This window comes from Heteronotia binoei, chromosome 6, assembly GCF_032191835.1.
Source record: "Heteronotia binoei isolate CCM8104 ecotype False Entrance Well chromosome 6, APGP_CSIRO_Hbin_v1, whole genome shotgun sequence".
NCBI classification, from domain to species: Eukaryota; Metazoa; Chordata; class Lepidosauria; order Squamata; family Gekkonidae; genus Heteronotia; species Heteronotia binoei.
The window spans coordinates 15,783,912-15,804,452 of record NC_083228.1 but is presented as its reverse complement, the minus strand read 5'-3'; the positions used below and the strand labels follow the sequence as shown (position 1 = coordinate 15,804,452).

Here is a 20,541-nt window from a genome sequence, read left to right as displayed (position 1 = left end):
TCCTTGCATAGAAAAAGACTGCAGATTTTTACCCCACCCTTCTCTCTGAATCAGAGACTTACAGTCTCCTATATTGGCTTACAGTCTCCTTTATCTTCTCCCCCCACAACAGACACCCTGTGAGGTGGGTGGGGCTGAGAGGGCTCTCAGCGGCTGCCCTTTCAAGGACAACTCCTGCGATAGCTATGGGTAACCCAAGGCCATTCCAGCAGCTGCAAGTGGAGGAGTGGGGAATCAAACCCGGTTCTCCCAGATAAGTCTGCACACTTAACCACTATGCCAAACTGGCTCTCTGGACTTCCTAAAAACCCTGGACTTCCTTGGAGGTCTCCCATCCAAATATTGACCAAGGCCAACCCCTGCCTAACTTCCAAGTTCTGATGAGATCGGCTTGACCTGGGCCATCCAGGTCAGGGCAACGACAGTGTGTAGTTTGTCTCAACTTTTCAGTGGGCCAGATTGTGGTGGTTTTGTGACATGAAGCTCCTTTTTTAATTTTGAACATTCAGGAATCTGTTTTGGCCATCCGCTAAGACTATAAATACCATTTATCTGTATGGGGTTAGGTGACTAAGTACAGATTATGAAAACGTGGACCTAACAATTCTCTATCTGATTGTGTGTGTATGTAGGAGGCCCATGGCGCAGAGTGGTAAAGCTGCAGTACTGCAGTCTGAACTCTCTACTCACAACCTGAGTTTGATCCCGGCGGAAGCTGGGTTCAGGTAGCCGGCTCAAGGTTGATTCAGCCTTCCATCCTTCTGAGGTCGGTAAAATGAGTACCCAGTTTGCTGTGGGGAAAGTGTAGATGACTGGAGAAGGCAATGGCAAAGCACCCTGTAAAAAGTCTGCTGTAAAAACATGAAAGCAAAGTCACCCCAGAGTTGGAAACAACTGGTGCTTGCAAAGGAACTACCTTTACTTTAAGTTTATATTTAAAAAGGTAAAGGTGGTGCCCTGTTGTTTTCAACTCTGGGGTGTTTTCAACTCTGGGATGGCGTTGCTTTCACAACGTTTTCAAGGCAGACTTTGTTACGGGGTGGTTTGCCATTGACTTCCCCAGTGATCTACACACACACACACACCCCGCCCGGGTACTCATTTTACCGACCACGGAAGGATGGACGGCTGAGTCAACCTTGAGCCGCCTACCTGAACCCAGCTTCCGCCGGGATCGAACTCAGGTCGTGAGGAGAGCTTCCGACTGCAATACTGCAGCTTTACCACTCTGCACCACGGGGCTCTCACATGTTTATATTTGGGTATATAGAAATTGCACTAAAAACTGTTTTGCGGGAAGCAGGCCAGTTTTACATTCCTGTCCTGTGCATCGAATACATAAAGCTGGTTCTATTCAATCAGAACACTGGTTTGTCTAGCACAGTACTGTTTTTTTTCGACAGCAACCATCAGGTAGAGGACTTCTGTAGCTCTGCTGTTTGAGATTCTTTTAGGTTGGAGAGGTTAAGATTGAATTTGCTGCATTCAAAGCAGGCACTGCACCATTGAGCCTCTTTAAAAGAGCAGGCGTTACCAAATTCTGTAACTTTGTAGTGTACATAGCACTGTGGACTTTTAAGTACAGGGCCAGGCTTTCTGTTGTGTGGAAAAGTAGTGCATGCACAATATTTATATAGGAGACATACACATGAAGTTGGTTTATACCAAGTCAGACCATTGTCAGTATTGTCTCTGGCTGAGGATTAAGCATGGGACCTTGTGCGTGCAAAGCAGATGCTCTGTCAGTGTGACCCAGTGGCCTCTCTAGCAATCTAAGACTACCTCTAACAAAACCATAAGGTGCTTTGAGGGGCAGACTGCTGTCAGATTAACAGGATAAGGCCTTGAAGTGTCTCAGTGGCTGTGCACAATCAGCTCCGGAGTCCATTTACATCTGTTGGGTGGCCAGTGAAGTAGAAATGGGAAGGCCCAAGGAAAAATTTGGAGGGGGGAATGTTTTTCCCCGTTTCCCCCCAAGGCCAGTTTTCTCCAGAAAATTGGGGGGGGGGGTGTATTATGGAATATTTTCTTTTACACTGATAAAGAACATTTATGATGAGGTGTTAATATATTTAATCTTCCAGTATTATTTCTCAAAACTATGTAACATGAAGATTTTTATATAAGACTACGTAAAGTATCAAATCATAATTTCTGTACACTGAGGATAAGCAAATACAATTCAGATACTGAGGATACAATTCTCAAATCCAAATTAAAAATGCATTTTGTCTCTAGGGAGCATTGCAGTTGTCACAAGAAGAAAACGGTTTCAGTTTACTTTTTGCTTGTGGGCTTCATTTTGATGTAGTTACTAGATCTGTTTCTGTCCTCTTTGCTGTTTGTCCTATGGGGGAGTAGGAGGAATAGAGGAGATAAAATAATGTTCTTCGTTTTGTTGTGTTGATAGTTTCTTTGGCTTTTATTCGGGGGGGGGGGTAGTCGGCTCTCATAAACTGACAAAAGAGGTTCTGGTGTTCTTTACATTTTAGATAGATCAAGACAGGTAGCCATGTTAGTCTGTCTGTGGGAGCAGAAAAGAGTAAATGTCCAGTAGCACTTTAAAGACTAACCACATTTGTGGTAGGATATGAGCTTTCGTGAGTCACTGCTCACTTCTTTGGAATGTGAGCCCATCTGTATTAATGTCATTTGGCATCTGAAATCACTCCACTTTCCAATATATAGGAGAGATGGACTCACATTCTAGCTGTAGCTGAAGTGAGCAGTGATTCACGAAAGTTCATACCCTGCTACAAATGTTGATAGTCTAAAGTGCTACTGAACTTTTACTTTTCAGGATCTTGTAGTTCCATTTGTAACAAAACTAAAATATAAAAAAGTACATTCAATTTGTTTTCTGAATAAACTGTACTTTTAATATATCAAATATTATCAAACAAGCCAGTTTGTGCACACTACCTTGTATGTTCCCAAAGTAACAACAAAGTGACTCCCAGTTCCCTCAGCCCTGTGGGAGAAATACAAAGAAAGCACCTTTAAGACCAAGTGCTAAAATTTTAAGGATGTTTTTGTTTGTCTGTGTCCTTTATAGAGTTTACATCTCTGCTACCTAATCATAAATAGGTACACATGTGGCCCGGCACAACCTGACATGCCTCGGCCCGACAAGGTCTCATTAATGTCAGATTCGGCCCTCATAACAAATGAATTTAACACCCCCGTTTTAAAATACTCTCCTACGTTCAAAGATACCCATGCAAACAAACAGCTAGCACAACCTTCATTCCGGCTGAGCGAGTTTTCTGTTAGTGAAGGGTAGGGTTCCCAATACTGGAGATTTGAGGGTAGAGTCTGTGGGAGGAAGCTCAGCAAGTATGTGGATTTGGGGCCTTGTGCGTGCAGGGCAGATGTTCTGTTGGTGTTGACCCAGCCCCTCTCCCAATCTACCCTAACAAAATCATAAATTTCTTTGAGGGGCAGACTGCAATACACTGTCGGATTAACATGAGTGCCGCCCTGTACTGTACAGACTCACATTCGGAGAGCAGCTGTAATTTCAGGAGAGCTCCAGGCGCTGTCTGGAGGGTGACAACCCCAGCCAATGGCAGTAGCTTTCCTACCTTTGTTCCCCAGCACCTGTCCTTTTGTGATTCTCCGCTTCTGGATACGGCAGTGCCTTGAGCCTTTATTCATAGGTTTACTTCACCTGGACATGCAGAAGTCCAGCAAGAAGGATGTGCCTGCAGCCCAGCTGTTAAAAGTGGGTCTGCTTTTCTGATTTGTTGACAAAAAGTTAGAAGGCAGCAGGAAAAAGAGGAAGACCCAACACGAGATAGATCGCCTCAATAAAGGAACCCACGACACCACAGTTTGCAAGACCTGAGCAAAGCTGTTAACAGCAGGACATTTTGGAAGTCATTCATTCAAAGGGTCGCCAGAAGTAAACTCATGGACACTCAATGAAATTGCTGAGCAGTTGGGCTAAAACAGATAAAAGAAAATACTTCTTCACCCAAAGGATGATTAACACATGGAATTCACTGCCACAGGAGGTGGCGGCTACAAGCATAGCCAGCTTCAAGAGGGATTGGATAAACATATGGAGCAGAGGTCCATCAGTGGCTATTAGCCACAGCGTATTGTTGGAACTCTGTCTGGGGCAGTGATGCTCTGTATTCTTGGTGCTTATTGGGGAGGGGGGCACATTGAGAGGACTTATGGCGTCCTGGCCCCACTGATGGACCTCCTGATGGCACCTGTTTTTTGGCCACTTTGTGACACCAAGGGTTGGACTGGATGGGTCATTGGCCTGATCCAACATGGCTTCTCTTATGTTCTCTTGTAGGAAACCAGTGGTGGCATTTAATACGTGCACATGCATTTGTGATTGTGCCTGTAAGCGGAACCAGGGAAAATGCTTTACAGAACAAAGGCAGCTGCGATGGGCTGGGGGGAGGGGGCACGAGGACGAACCCAAGCGGGCAGCCGTGTTGGTCTGAAGCAATAGAACAAAGCAGGAGTCAAGTGGTACCTTTAAGGCCAACAAAGTTTTATTCAGAACATAAGCTTTGGTGTGCTAGAAGCACACTTCATCAGACAATAGGATGGAATGGCAAGCAGTCCTAAATATAGAGTGAGTGGGCGGGGAATTAGTATGCAAAATCATGGACATGATTGTTAGCAGATTAAAAGAAGCACAGTTTGGGGTCCAGCGATCGTTAGTTTATGTTAACAAGGGGGCAAGAGAAGTCAGAATAGCAAATTAATGTCTACGCGAAGTGCCAGCTCTGGGTTTAAAATGAAGTGTTGGTCTTAAAGGTGCTTGATTCCTGCTTCGTTCTCTTTTCACCCAGGGTTTTGTTAGTCGCGAGACTGCTCGCGTAGGCAAGTCCCCGACGGGGAACGCGAGCCGGGCGCGCGCTCCGCCGGGCTTGCAATGTGGATTTCCCCCTCCGGGCCTACTGGCCCGTGTGCAATTCGACCCCGCGAAGCTCGCTTTGCGTCGCTTTCCGCCTCCTTTTCCCGACTCGGGGGGGCGGGCCGCTGGGCTGCTGATCTTGGTTCTTTCCCCTCCTCCCCCGCTTGCCTGTGCTGCAGACGTGCAAAGGCGAGTCCCGGCAGTGGCGGCTATCGGGCCACGTGTGCTTTTTCTAAGGGGAGGCGGGGCCAGGGAGGTGCACAAGCAGGCAGGCCCCATTTAAAGCCGCCGCCTGTTCTTCCCCTGATAAACCTATCTCTGGCTGCAGAAAGCGGCCCGTCTGGCTGGGCAGGAACCGGCTCTCGTCCTTCCGAGAAGGCGGACTGCAAGCGAGGTACGCAGGCCCCTGATCCGGACGAGGAGAGGGAGGGGGAAAAAGCACCCCTTGAGACTGGGAAGCCCTATTGAACGAGCAGGGACTTCGCTTCTTGGGTAAACACGGGTTGTTGCCGATTGAGAAGCCGTGCTAAACGCTAGCTGGGGATTTTGCCCTGCAAGGTGCAGCCGCACCTATGGGAAAAAGTTTTGGTGGCGCTTACTCCTGAGCAATGTTTCCTCTGAGATGCAGAGTCTTGTGAGCAAAAATTCTACTTTGTGAGCTACGCAGGGCTTTTTTTGTAGCAGGAACTCCTTTGCATATTAGGCCACACACCCCTGATGTAGCTCTTCTTACAGGCCTCTTCTTACAGGGCCTGCTATATGCTCTTGGAAGATTGGCTACATCAGGGTTGTGTGGCCGAATATGCGAAGGAGTTCCTGCTACAAAAAAAAGCCCTGGAAGCTGTGAGCGAATGGCATTAAAGTTGTGAGCTACTGCATCAGTTAGTTTGCTCTGGGGGCATTTTTCCTGAGCTAAAACAAAAATGTGTGAGCTGGAGGCTAAAAAACTGTGGGCTGGCTCCCACTAACTCAGCTTTTGAGGGAACACTGCTCTTAAGTGCCTTGCTTTTATCTCTTCCTTGTGCAGTCCTGCAATAGGAGTCTTGTCTGGTTTCAAAACTCTCGAAGGAAGCAGGTGTCTCTGGGTAGACTGTAGGTCCTTTGCAGGCATTTTGTGCTGAGCTGTGCTAGCGTATGAAATGAGGAGGCCTTTTGCTTGATAGAAATCCTTTAAAATATGCCTATTTCGGTCGTTAAGTACCGAAGGGACTGTTGGCAGGTTAGAGCATGCTTTAATTTTTATTTTGCATTTCACAGTGGCATACTCATTAGACAACTGTCAACGTGGAATGCATTTTAGATCGGTATGTTGAAACGTTAACACTGGGGTGAATGAAATGGAGCCTGGCAGAGTCTGTACATGTCTTTTAGACAAAGAACAAAGCCACACCGATGTAAAGAGAGCACTTAGAGTTAAATCACAAATTAACAATAAAAATACTGTGGAGTGTGGGCTTGCAGTATGCAACAGAATTCTAAGGTGCCCAGCTTTGATTAACAAACAGAGCAAGTTTCTGGTCCATGTGGATGCAGAGAACTTTTGCAAATGTGGCAACCAGAAGTCAGCGCAGCCTGAATTCCAGTGGTCAAGAGTTCTGAGCTTTTCCCTGTTGCTCTTTTAATTATTATTATTCTTCCACCCATTCCCCCATGAAACAAGCAGTGCTTTCTGCTGTGCAGGTTGGAAGGTACTTTATCATAGGTGATCTGGTTGTGCAGAATAAAGTGGATGCCAGGAAGTCCGGCGTGTTGCTTTAGGTGACCTAGAAGATTTCTGTTTTAATTTCAGGGAATTAACTTGAGCATTTCAGAATCCTTCCCCTCCCCGCTTATCTCCTTATTCTTTATTTCCCTCATGCTTTTTTCTGTCTCTTCTCATGACTTCTGGTCCCCACACTGCAGTGACACAAATTGCAATACTAGTAAACTTGCCTCATTGACATAATATAGGGGATAATTTGAACGCTTTCCCTTTGATATGCTAATTTTTGCTGATGTGGCCAGCTTGCCTAAAAAAAGGGGAGGACATCGTTGCCTTGCAGGCTGGTGTAGTTCAGCCTGCAAGATTTATCATGAGTTTGCTGACCATGTAATGTGGCTCTTGGATCAAGCCAGATGCACAGATAACTGGTGGGATTTCTGTAGAAAAGCAGTGTTGATTCAGGAGATGTAGGGAAGCATCTAGTAGTCTCTGGCTGTATGCTGAGGCTCTCGAGCATAACTGAAATGCAGTTTGAGCATGGCAGGAAAGTGTGAAGATAGGAGACATTACCTGTGATATAACCACCCTGGGCTTAGTTGACCTGTGCTGCATCTCCCTGCCCATTGCTACTGAGCTCATGGGTCCTATTCTTTCTTTCTAGCCTGGAAGGCAATTAGCTCTTGAAGGCTAGCCTGTGTAGCACATTATGGTGCTGTCAAAGACTCGGACGCAGAGTCCACAAGCGCAGTTTTCAAATCAGCATCCACTATAAATGTCATTGACCTTTGGAGCTTGCAAGACTGTGAAGCTGATTGCCTGTTCCACTTGACGGCACAGTTTCCAGCTGCACTCTGCTGAACTTCCCTGTGTACAGATGTTGAGGCCAAGTGTTGGTGCCATTGGGAGTGGTGACCCAGTGAAGGAAGACTGTCATGCAGATTAGGATAAGAGAGGCATTCCAAGGGTGTTCTCTACAGCACAGCTGAAGCAAGACTTGGGCTTGCAGGAGCCTTCTGAGAAGATGGTGGGGCAGAGAGAGCTGCAAGCCAGGTCTTGGCCCCCGAGCCAGCCATGATGGCACAAGTAGCAGTGTGCAGCCACTTTTGTTGTTTGCAGAGGATGTCTTACAGGTAATTGTATGTATTTCTCTTTAGAACTACCAAGGATGAGCCCAGCCCAAGAGAATACTTCCTGCAGCAAGGAGCCCCTTGCCAAGTGCCTTCAGGCCAAGAAGGATTTGGAGACGGCCATCGCTGGCATAGCCAGGGCAGAGCAACAAGTTAAAGACAACTGGAAAGAGGTAAGCAAAGTACGAAAGCAACAACACAGTTTGCCCTTGTGTTTTTCCTGGAGACCTTTGTGATGCTTCTCCTTGCGCTCTGAAGTTTGTCCTCATGAAACAAGCAGTGCTTCCTGCTGTGCAAGTTGGAAGGTACTTTATCGGAGCTGACCTGGTTGTGCAGAATAAAGTGGATGCCAGGAAATCCGGTGTGTTGCTTTAGGTGACCTAGAAGATTTCTGTTTTAATTTCAAGGAGTTGACTTGAGCAGTTTGGAGTCCTTCCCCTCCCGCTTATACGTTGGGAAGAAAATAAGATGTCACAATCACAGTTGTTGGATAAGCTGGAATGACTTATTCATTGCATCCAGATGCCTTATAAAGTATTTTGAGATAAACAAGGACCCTGGCACTTTGTTTTATGCTTCTCGCCTTCGATATATCCCTGTTCCTGATCTGGTTGCCTAGACTGGAGAAGTGGGTCAACTCTCGTGGATCCGCCCTGTTAGTGAAGGCAGCTTCCTAGGAGAATGCACCTTCCCCTATGCAAGAGGCTTCTGTGTTAGAGGAAAGCTGAGGGAGAGAGCCTTCATTAGTGGAACGGATTTGCAAGATCCGGTCCATTCTCCCTATTATTTTCTCCTAGTGGGAGAAAATGTAAGAATACTGAAGCCTTTGGAAGCGAAACAACTACATATATCAGCACCAGATTGTTTTAATGATTGTTTTAATGATTGAATTTTAGATTGTCGTATTAATGTTATGCAATTTTTAAATTGATTGTTTTCATTTTATTGTTGTGAGCCACCCTGAGCCTGCTCCGGCAGGGAGGGCGGGATATAAAATAAAATAAAAAAATTAAAATTACATAACGTGTCCATAATCCTGCACGGCCAAGATTGGGATGAGGTTTTTAGAAAGGATTTGGCATGTGTGTAGCTGTTGAACTCTCATAAGAACAAAAGAGAAGCCATATTGAATCAGGCCAATGGCCCATCCAGTCCAACATTCTGTCATGCAGTGGCCAAAAAACCCCTGGTGCCATCAGGAGGTCCACCAGTGGGGCCAGGACACTAGAAGACCTCCCACTGTCCCCTCTCCCCCGAAAGCACCAAGAATACAGCGCATCACTGCCCCAGACAGAGAGTTCCATCTATAACCTCTGCTCCAGAGGTTTATCCAATCCCCTCTTTTATGTTTATCCAGTCCCCTTTTATGTTTATCCAATCTCCTCCCCAATTTGCACTTCTTTCTGAGATTCCTCGGTCCCAATAATGGGCACAGGTGCATGTGGAGAGATCAGATTGCATCCAGTTGGATGCATACACTGTCTCTGGATTGGAGCACTAATCCCCAGGGCTTTTTTGTTGCAGGAATTCCTTTGCATATTGGGCCACACACCTCTGATGTAGCCAATCTTCTGAGAGTTTACAGGGCCTATTGTAAGCTCTTGGAGGATTGGCTACATCAGGGGTATGTTGTCCAATATGCAAAGGAGTTCCTGCTACAAAAAAAGCCCTGCTAATCCCACACTGGCATTAGAAGGCTAGAGCAAGATACTCCCATGCACAGCGAAATTTAAGAACAGAACGGTGACTTTCTGAGCTCCCTTCTTTCCAAGTCAGTTTGGATGACGTAGCAATGAGGCCACAGTCTGCCCACCTCCCCCAGCCTCTGTTATACAGTGTAGCTCAATGAGCATGCCCGGTTGTTCTTCAGGGAAGCCATCCTGTACTTGGGAGAGCTACCTCGTGAAAATGCAAGGAGCTGCAATAACTTTATAAAACAAGAAGTATTCTGTGCCTTAGCAATCCCCATTTCTCACATATGAAGCACAGCTTAAACAGAGCTTTGTGTAGAGGTGGTGACCAGATCCGGCCTTTTTTCCTCCTTGCAGGTCAAAGCCCAGATCCAGAGCTGCATCAGCCGCCACTTGGAGTGCCTGCGCAGCCGCGAAGTGTGGCTCCTTGAGCAGGTGGACCTCGTCCAGCAGCTGAAGGAGGAGGCCTTGCAGCAGCAGGCGCAGCAGCTCTTCTGGGTAAGATCCTGGGAGCATAGCCTTGGCTCAGAGTCATAGCCAGGATTTTAAAAGTCATGTTTTTTTGTTTTTTTTAAGTCGGGGGCATTCCCATCCACTGTGTGGCTTTCTGCTTCTCAGAAGTTTTCTGGAGGCTTTGAAAGTGGCCGATTTGAAGCAGCCAACCCTAAAAAGTTGAACTTGAGAAGAGAATGCACCTTGCACGCAAACAGGGTTTTTTCCCTCCCACCCCCCTCTCTCCTACCCCTACACTTTGCAGCCAGCAGCTCCATCTAATCCCCCCTCCCCAGCCCATTCCACATGGCTTCTTCCACTTCTTGCCACTCTGCCTGCCTCCTCTCTACCTGCTGTGTTTGCTGCTGTCCCTGGCTGCTGCTTCGGCAGCTCAGCCATGGCAAAAGAGAGCGAGAGAGAGAGCAGGGTGCCCCCTGGAAGTCAGGGGCAGTGCCCCCACAGGCCCCGCTGTGGCTACGGGCCTGCCCTGGCTTCGGTTATTTACTTTGCTTCTGCCAGTTCAAGAGCAGAGTGGCTTAGCTTTGAGCTTGGGACTGACACAGGAGCCTCAGCTCCAAATTTAAACTGTGCCAGTGCCAGGACTTGGGTGTTCTTGGAGGAGTCACAGGAATCATTTTCATATTTTTTTTTGTCTCTCAGTTGTTGGGACAATTCAACTGCCTCATCCACCAGCTGGAACAGCCGCACAGCAACGACCTTGCGAATCAGATTTCAGTGTGCTTGGAGAGGTGAGTGCTGCTGCAAGGTTCCGAACGGCTGCGTATTGGACTCTGAATTATTTCGGTCCTGTGAGGGGTCCGTTGCATGCAATAGTCCTTCTAAGCTACGGAGTCTTGTGAGCAGAAATTCTCCTTCGTGAGCTGCTGACATTAAAGGTGTGAGCTGCTGCTTGAATTAATTTGCCTTAGGGCCATTTTTCCTCGGCTAAGACAAAAATGAGTAAGCCGGAAGCTAAACGTGGGGTAGCTCACACTAAAGTCAGTTTAGAGGGAACCCTGATTGCATGCCATTTGTGAGAGATGATGGCTTAAAAGAAACTCAATAATATATTGAAATCTGTTCCAGAAGATTGCAGTCCTAAAAGACTGTGGTCCTTTTGGAAGAAGTTATTTGCTGCCAGCGCCGGAGTACATTATCATGTGGGCCCAGTTGTGATATTGGCACATAAATCCTCTAGCATGTGAGAGTGTCACTGTATTTCTTTTTCCGATCAGAGTACATTAGGACACTTGAGTTCTAGTTCTCTGCTGTGGGATTTGTTCCCCTTCTTTATGCTAACAGTGGCTCCATCAGCTTGGAACTGGGGGAAGAGTTCAGTTGAAATCATATTATGCATCTTTTAATTTTGTTAAAAAATTCTTGGCCTTGCAGATTGGGTAAATTAACACTCCAACCGGAAGAAACCTCCGTCTTGAACTTTGAGGCTAACGTGGCCTTTCTTCGCCAGGCTATTACAACTTTTGGCTCAATTAAAACAATGGTGAGTGGAAATTTTTACTCTGGTTGTTGTTTTCGTTATTTATTAAGTTCAATTTATTAGCCGCCCTACCCTAAGAAATAGAGCTCAGGAACGCTGACATCATATATAGATAGACAACAAATAGTAAGAATTAGAACAACTAAAATAATCAGGCATTAACAGTAAATCTAAGAAATAGAGCTCAGGAACGCTTACATCATATATAGATAGACAACAAATAGTAAGAATTAGAACAACTAAAATAATCAGGCATTAACAGTAAATCAGTATATCATCCAGAAAGTGGGCAAAATTTTGTATACTCTAATCCCTTGGTGGTGGGGATATAGAATAACAAGGTGGGAAGGGTATGAGTTCCAAGCCATTGCTATCTCTTTAAATCACTTTACCAAGCCAGCCAGTGGCTTGTAGAATGCATTTAAAGTTAAAGTTACTTTCTTTCCTCCTCCCCTTCCCCCTCTCTCTCCCTTCCCCCCTCCTTTCCTTTCCTCCCTTCCTTCCCTTCCCTCCCTCCCTCGACGTTTATTCTTTGTGGCTGAAAATGCTGAAGTACTGTGTTAAAAACTGTTTTGGAAACATCCCTCTTCCAACTTCCTCGTTTCAAAAGCAGTTTTCGTCTTTGTGGAGAGTTGTTCCATGTTTTTCTTCCAATACCCAACTTGCAAGAGCTCCTCGTGTTTGAGGTATCCCCCCCCACCTCCACCACCTCAAGCTGCTCAGGAGGATTCAAACAAAATTATCTGATACTTCTTCAGGCCTTCTCTAGCTCACATTCTAGCAGGACAATAGAAGTTTCTTAGTTGTAACTATTCTGTATAGTTATTTTTAAAAGGAGTAACGCTTTGTGGTTTTTATTTTTTCACTTAAATAACAGATTTCTGACAAAGAAGACATTGCCCCTTGGATCTCTGTGCAGAACTCCCTTGTGAACGCCAAAGCCGAACAGGTAGAGTTAAAATGGTTTCTTGCCACTTCAGTTAGAAATTCCTTACTGCACTTCTTGATAGTTTCTCTGATTTTTTGTTTTGGTGTGTGTTTTATTAATTAAGCTTAAGAAGCTTCCCTGGTCTTGACCAGAGAATGTACTATGAGACATGTTTGGTGTGACAACTCCTGGTTTCCTAGCCTTACCACAGTTCAGGAAGTGTGTTTTGAATCTGAACGCTGGCAGATGATTGGAGCATTAAAAAAATCAAGCCAGTTAGGACATTTCAGTATAGATCTAAATCGAGGGTCTCCACACCATAGAATGGCTACTATAGGAGGTAGAGTCACACATACACAAAGGAAACCCAAGTGCTGCAGAGAAAGAGGAGTAATTTTACAGAATACCCCTGGAAATTGAATAAAAACAGCTCTGTGGTAGCAGCTGCCACATTTTAATCTTTCCAGCCAATTGACTCTCCAGTTGCCAATCAGAAGTCCTCCTATGCCAGTGTCCCTCCTGTCCATGCTCACCTTCTGAAAACACTTGGCAATGTGGGCACCACGTTGGGGACCGCCAGTGTAAATATTTAAGTATGCTGGGTACAATTGGAAAAGGAAACAGACTTCTTCTGATTCGAAGTGACTTCTGTTTTTACACATTGTAAGAGTTCTCTTCGTAAGAGTCTCTTTCAGGCTCAAGTGGTGCTTTATCTCACTTCTTGGGGGTTTTTTCCTGGCAATTTGAACCCGAACTAAATTCGTAACACAGACTTTTGTTTTACAGCAGCAGAAGCCGGTGTGTGGTACGCTGGGGTACCCTCTCTCTGAGTGGCTTCTCGGAAGCAAACCCGACAGTGCCTGTCTTACTCCGTACGTTCCCAGCCGCAAGTCCGAGGACTGGCTTTTGAAATCACAGAGGCCAGAGGCCAACCAGGTACAGTCTTTTAACCGATTTAACTGGGGATTTAACTTAACCAGCTAATTTCCATTGGAAAGTCAAATGTTTTAGCAACTTTGATGTGCAGGTTGAATACCACTTTGTAGCTGAAATCTGCTTTCCCTGCTTAAAAGAGCTAAATGTTTGGAATTCGTGTTTTTTTTGTGTGTGTGTGTGTGTGTGTGTGGTTAGGATTTAAAGTCTTCCAAAGCTTGTTACTTGGAGCAAGCATGGGGAAACCTGAAAGACCTGGAGAACTGGCTCCTGCAGAACCAGCAGAGAGAGGTGCCCGAGAGAAGAGATTCCCGTCAACGCAACAGTTCCACCTCTACCGTCAGCTCTTCCTTTTCCATTGAAAAGATAGATGAACTGGAGTTCCTGGAGCAAGAAGAGATGGATCTTTCCGACTGGCTGCTTACTCCTTCTGAATCAGAAACTGCGCATGCTGTCTCGGAGGAGAAATGGAAGCCCGTGTTCCAGCTTTTTAGGGAAGAATACAACATCAGCGATTGGCTCATCGGAGCTGACTCCTGCAATAACTGCTGTGGCAACCAAGCCAAAGGTGTCGAGATAGAAAACCTCGGGAATCTGAAGTGCCTCAGCGACCACCTAGAGGTGAAGAAGCCGTCTGCCATCAATGCCTGGCTCCTGGAGCCCTCTTTCAGGGTACAAGACACCTGCCGGGCGAACGAGCCGTGCTCGAGCTTTTCCGAGTGCGTCTGCGAGGAAAACTGCGAGAAGGAAGCGCTGTGCCAATGGCTTCTTAGGAAAGAAGGGAAGGATAAAAACGGCATGCCGGTAGGACAGTCCTCCAGCCCGACCACCGAATCCGAGAGAAATAAAAGCACTTACAACATCTGGCTGCACCCTTCCCGACAACTGGCGGAAGAAGAGCTAGCCACTCCCACAGTGAAAGAAGACAACAGGCCCGTAGAGCCACTGAAAGAGTTGCTCGAAACGCCGTTGTCCCTTTGGCTGCTCAAGCCGGAGGTTGAAATGTCGAGCACAGAGGAGAAAGCGAGCCAGGAGAAAGCGGAAGTGAGCGGGAAGATCTCGTTGCTGGAGCTTCTGGCACCTTTCCACCCTCTGAAAGTAGAGAGTTGGGTGGTGTCTGCACGGAACACAGAAACTGCCAGCCAGCCACTAGCGGAAGATAAATGGCTGCTACGGAAGAAGGCACATGTATGTATGAGTCTTTAATCACTAACAATAATTATTGTATGGTATTGTGTGTAGAATAGCCAGGAGATCCTAAGATTGTATGGCGACCTCAAGTTCTAGCTTGTAGCGTTATGCTTGTGGGGAGCTAGACTTGTTTTTAGAAGAAGAGAAGAGACTGGATTAATATCCCGCCCTTACCTTGGAGTCTCAGAGCAGCTCATGATCTCCTTTCCCTTCTCATCTCCACAGCAGACACCTTGTGAGGTAGGTGGGGCTGAGAGAGCTCTTTCAAGAGCTGCTCTTGAGAGAACAGCTCTGAGAAGACTTGTGACTGACTCAAGGTCACATCACCAGGTGTATGTGGAGAATCAAACCCACTTCTCCCAGAATAGTCTGCACTCTTAACCACGACACCAAACTGGCTGAGACTACACTACACCATAGGGTCTGAGACAGAACTCTGAAAGAATTGTGACTGGCCCCAAGTCACCCAACTGCCTGCCTACATGTGGAGGAGTGGGGAATTGAACCTGGTTCTCCAGATTAGTGTCCACTGTTCTTAACCACTTAACCAGACCGGCTCTTTCTTAATCACTGACTGCCTCTAATGTTTTTTCCCCCAAAGATTGTGAAACTACACAGGTTGAGGACTGTGATTCTTTTAGCATAACTTTGTCTCTTGTCTGCTCAGGGATATGGGATTGAGGTAGCAATTGTTATGCTTTGGGGATGCAAATGGGAGAATCTCACTTTACCTCCCCTTCCCTCCCCCCTTTAGGACTATGGCCTTCCTACGGTCTGTGATGTTTGCCTGCATGAAGCTGAACGCAGATAGAGAAAACTGGCTATATCAGACTCCTTTACAGGTAACCCTAACACCAAATTAATAGCTAACAGTTGAAACCTCTTTCCCACCCATTTATTACTACACCATATGGTCAATTTGGTGAGCCAGTTTGGTGTAGTGGTTAAGTGTGCGGACTCTTATCTGGGAGAACCGAGTTTGATTCCCCACTCCTCCACTTGCAGCTGCTGGAATGGCCTTGGGTCAGCCATAGCTCTGGCAGAGGTTGTCCTTGAAAGGGCAGCTGCTGTGAGAGCCCTCTCCAGCCCCACCCACCTCACAGGGTGTCTGTTGTGGGGGAGGAAGGTAAAGGAGATTGTGAGCCGCTCTGAGACTCTTCGGAGTGGAGGGCGGGATATAAATCCAATATCTTCTTCTTCTTCTTCTTCAATTCCAGGACTTCAGATAGACTCCTGCAAATATCATTTTGGTACCTCTAAGTCTTGTATAATGGTGGTTCCTAAAACCTGGGCATGTATTCCTGGCTGCCTGTCTTAACTCGTAATGTGTCTGAAACAGCTTGAACGCAAATTAAAATGACTAAATTGAGGCTATCATGCTTTGGTCATGAAAAGACAAGAGCCACTGGAAAAGACAACAATGCTAGGAAAAGTTGAAGGCAGTAGGAGAGGAGGAAGATCCATCAAGAGATGGGTTGAGTCAGTCAAGGAAGCCATGCAAGACCTGAGCAAGGCTATTAATTGTAGGACATTAATTCATAGGGTCATCATCAGCGTTTCTTCTAAGCTGAGTTAGCGTGAGCTAGCTCACAGATTTTTAGCCTCCTGCTCATACATTTTTGTCTTAGCTCAGAAGGATGGCCCCAGAGCACACTCATTTATGCAGCAGCTCACAACTTTAATGCCAGCAGCTCACAAAGTAGAATTTTTGCTCACAAGACTCCACAGCTTAGAGGGAACATTGGTCATCCTAAGTCAAAAGCAGTAAGAGAACATTTGAACATACAAAGCTACCTTCTACTGAATCAGACCCTCAGTCCATCAAAGTCAGTATTGTTTACTCAGACTGGCAGCGGCTCTCCAGGGCCTCAAGCTGAGGTCTTTCACGCCTACTTGCCTGGACCCTTTCTAGTTGGAGATGCTGGGGATTGAACCTGGGACCTCCTGCTTACCAAGCAGATGCTCTGCCACTGAGCCACTGTTCCTCCTAACACACACACACATCTGAACGGTATATTAAATGTTCCCAGAACATCAGAAGACTTGGTTGTTACAAATATCATTGGAAATAAATGTTTTCGAAAACTAGTAGGCAACCCCCCCCCCCCCCAAAAAAAAAGCTGTACTGTTCTTGTATACTTTCCGTGGTCTAACACCGACTGTTCTGGATTGTGTTCTCTTCAGATGTGAGAAGCCTTGAAGCATACCAAACTAGTCACTTTCTGCTGATCAGCGCACATCGATACCCAGTGATTGAAGTCTGCTGCATTTGTGTGTGTGTGTGAGCGGTCTGTCTCTTCTGGACTTTGAACACCCACTTTAAAAGTTGTATTGACTTTTAACTGAAGTATGATTGCAAGACAAGTGTTCTTTCCCCCCCCCCTGCTGTTTTTTGCCCAAGGAGTCAATTCCTATCACATGCAAGCAACACTGTCCTTATGTGTATCCCATGGGTTTAACGACGTGAATAGCCTTCCTTGGCTTATCACTTGGATTCTCTTGCAGCTGTGGAAGTCAGCGCTGTGAGATCTCTTCCTGATATTTGGATGCTGCCTCTGAAACAACATTCGTTTCCTGCCTCAAGGGGCTGGGGGGAGAGCCATGTATGATTTATTCCCGAAGTCGCCTCCGACTCTGCTGTTTCCTTCCCTGGGTGTCTTCTCCCAGCTGGAAGGGGTTTGAGAAAAGAGCGGCTCTCGTTGACGCTTCTCCATTGTTGTAAATGATTGGAATGTCTAGATCTGGCTTTAAGGTCTCTCTGTGTCTTATATGAGATTTAGATTTCCAAGGTCTATGTATGGTGTACTAATCAGTTGAAACATTCTAAGGTTCTTGGCTAAGCCAGGGGATGAGGAAAACGAAGAGCGCGCATTTGACAAGCAGTACATAAAGGATCTCTTAGAAGCTTTGGTGCCATTATGTCAGATGCTGATGAATTTTTTGTTTAGTATATAACCTTGATGTGGGAGGGTTTTTTTAAAAAGTGAACTATGAAGTAGATGAAAGCCGTCTAGCGTATACCGATGCTGTAATGCACACAGCCCAAGTACAAAGTGTTAACTTTGCCATTCAGTAAAAAAAGTTGTATAAATTTAAGCATTTATCAGATGAATTACAGAATTTTGACACGTTTAGAGTAAAGGACTTCCAAGGCCCGGAAGGGATGCCCTGATCTAGCACTGAATCTGAATACCACTTGCCTTGTCTTACTGGGTGGATAATGAACCTGGTTAAAATCGGCACTGATTTAACGTTCTTGTCTAGCAGAAATGCTTTTTGCCCTGAATTGCTAAAAAGTTACACAAGATCTATTCAGCATCTAGAAGTTTTTAAAGGATGTTTTTTTAAAAAAACTTGATAATAAATGGCTCAGATCTTGAATACAGCATACTACTCAGCTATTATAAAATCAGAAGGACTGAAATGCACCCTTATTCTAAAAAGTTAATGATATGTGAACTAAATCTTATGAGCCCTAAAAACTTCCTTCACCCTTACTCCTAATATTTGTTACCACTAAGCCTTTTTTTTCCTCATTAAACCATTGCTGTGAACTTAATAGCGTCTGTCTGTCTTTTCTGAGCTAGCCTGATCTCATCAGATCTTAAAAGCTAAGCAGAGTCAGCCTTAGCCAGTATTTGGATGGGAGACCACCAAGGCAGGCAATGGCAAACCACCTCTGAGTCTCTTGCTTTAAAAACCCTATAAGGGTCACTATAAGTCATCTGTAACGTGACAACCTTTCCTCTACCACTTCTTTAAAGCGGCTCTAATTAGCACTGTAAGAGCCCTATGGCACAGTGTTGAAGCTGCAGTACTGCAGTCCTAAGCTCTGCTCACAACCTGAGTTTGATCTCCGGCAGAAGCTGGGTTTTCAGGTCGCCAGCTTGAGGTTGACTCAGCCTTCCATCTTTCTGAGGTTGGTGTAATGAGTACCCAGCTTGCTGGGGGGAAAGCGTAGATGACTGGGGAAGGCAATGGCAAACCACCCCGTAAAAAGTCTGCCATGAAAACATTGTGAAAGCAACATTGCCCCAGAGTCGGAAACGACTGGTACTTGCACAGGGGACCTTTCCTTTTCAATTAGCACTGTAGCTGCCTTGCAGACTGCATGTACAAATAACCTTTTCTGGCTTTCAGGTAAGTAGCTGTGAGTCTCATAGCTCCTTAAAGACCTGCAATTTCCCAGGCTATAAAGTTATGCAAGTCAAAGCTCACTTGGTTACTTTTGTTTTTTTCTAGTTTCAACTGTTCAGATTAAGTAACAGTTGCATACTTTGAGCTGCAAAAATAGTGATACCAAAAGCCTTCTGTAACAGCCAGCTTTACAGTTATTAGGGAGGTGCAGAGTGGTAAAGCTGCAGTACTGCAGTCCGAGCTCTCTGCTCATGACCGAGTTCAATACTGGCAGAAACTGGGTTCAGGTAGCCAGCTCAAGGTTCACTCAGCCTTCCCTCCCGAGGTCGGTAAAATGAGTACCCAGTTACTAGGGAGGTGTAGAGATACACAAGTACTATCCCTAGTGAATGGAAGCCTAGATGGCATGTACAACTTAACTTGTTCCTACCTATGCACTTCCAAATGCTGGATTCTGCATGTGGTATTATATATGAGGTATTCTGTGTTCCTGGGGAGTTGCACTAAAAGCCTGACATGACCCATTTCCTATCCTTTGGCTTCTGTCCCATGAGGATGAAAGCAGCACCCAGGGGTATAGCCAAAATTTCTAAAGTTGGAGGCCATTTTAAAAAGTTGGGCAGGAAAAGACCTGTCACCTCTCGAAATAAAAAACCAGAGGCAGCCTTCCCCTCAGCAGGTTGGGAAGAGAGTGGGGGGGGGGTCCCAGAGACGAGCCCCCCTTCCTGGGGAAACTCCATCCACTGCTGGGGCTGGGCAGTCCCTAGCAGAGGCGGCAACAATGGAGCTGTGTTAGGCAAGCCCTCATAAGGGAGGAGAGCTTCACTCCTGGGAGGTGCTTGCCCAGGGACTGGGGTGCTTCCCTTCCCTGGAGTTTCACCCCCCCCCCTATCCCACCAGAGGCTGCTGGGCTGTGCTTCAGGGTCCAGAGAGGCCAGGCTGGCATCTCAGACTAGTGGTGGAGCCAAGCTGTGCCCAGGCAGTGGGGGCGGCAGGAGCAGCCCCAGGTGGTGCTGCAGGAACCAGTCTGCTGACAATTGCAGGGGTCTAGCGGGCAGGGAGGCAGCAACAGCACGGGAAGTGCACTGGCCACCACCACCTCCCCAGTGTCGGGAGCAGCCATTAGCCTCCCCCTCCCCATGATTTAAAGGGAGGGAAGGCCACAAGTTGGGGGGCAGGGCACCTCTAGCTACACCGATCTTTTTGCAGCTGGTTAAACACTGACTTAGTGCTTGTTTGCAATCCTCCTACAAAGCAAGATTACGCAATAAAGCAGATGCAACCTCCTGTATAGTTACTTCTCTTTATTACTATTGCAATGATTTGGTATGAGTTTTAAAAGTGAGAGGTTCCACAGCACTCACTGGAAGAACAGTTTGTGCCATTCATGCTTCCCCCAGACTAAGATCTTGGGAGCTAACAAGGGCTTAGTTTTCATAACAGAAGGAAAGAGTCAATAGCATACTGTAGGTTTTGCCCATTCAGTATTGGCAAGGACAATCTCCCCCCGCCCCCATTAAAGGCTGTACAGCACCCAATTGAAGAGATACATGTTATGTTGCTGCAGACAGTCTTGTAAACGTTGAAGGACAATTAACACTCTAAACTGAGGTAGACAGTCCTAATTTTTCCGGAGAATCCTCGACTGGAGCACTTTGAACTTTTGCAATGTTAAATATTTTATGTGGGGAAGAACGTTAAATTCTGTATATTACAGTGGGTGGTCCAGCAAACAAGATGGTATTACAAAAGCTCATAAATCTTAATGAGCTACAGAGGGTGAGCTAGATGCCAGATTGGCACTGCCACCCCCACTTTTCCCCACAACAGCTGACTTCAAGTCAAGGACTACAAATAGAGTAGGAAAAATATCAGTGATTTCCACCCCCAGCTAAAGAAGAGTACGCCGGTAACATGGAAGTATTTTCTGATCTGTCACTGAACAAGGGTTTAGAAAAGT

At 46.1% G+C, this 20,541-nt stretch overlaps 1 protein-coding gene across 1 annotated transcript; it reads left to right on the top strand.

The window, feature by feature from the left end:
• Positions 1 to 5,166: 5,166 nt before the first annotated feature.
• NCOA4 (nuclear receptor coactivator 4) lies at positions 5,167 to 18,003 on the top strand. The gene is given in 11 exon segments (XM_060241055.1): positions 5,167 to 5,276; positions 7,739 to 7,884; positions 9,760 to 9,900; positions 10,555 to 10,643; positions 11,287 to 11,395; positions 12,270 to 12,341; positions 13,107 to 13,256; positions 13,452 to 14,441; positions 15,199 to 15,224; positions 15,226 to 15,286; positions 16,629 to 18,003. Coding segments are annotated over 10 exon segments (1,779 nt in total). The 5' UTR covers positions 5,167 to 5,276; positions 7,739 to 7,749; the 3' UTR covers positions 16,635 to 18,003.
• The last annotated feature ends 2,538 nt before the right edge of the window (positions 18,004 to 20,541 follow it).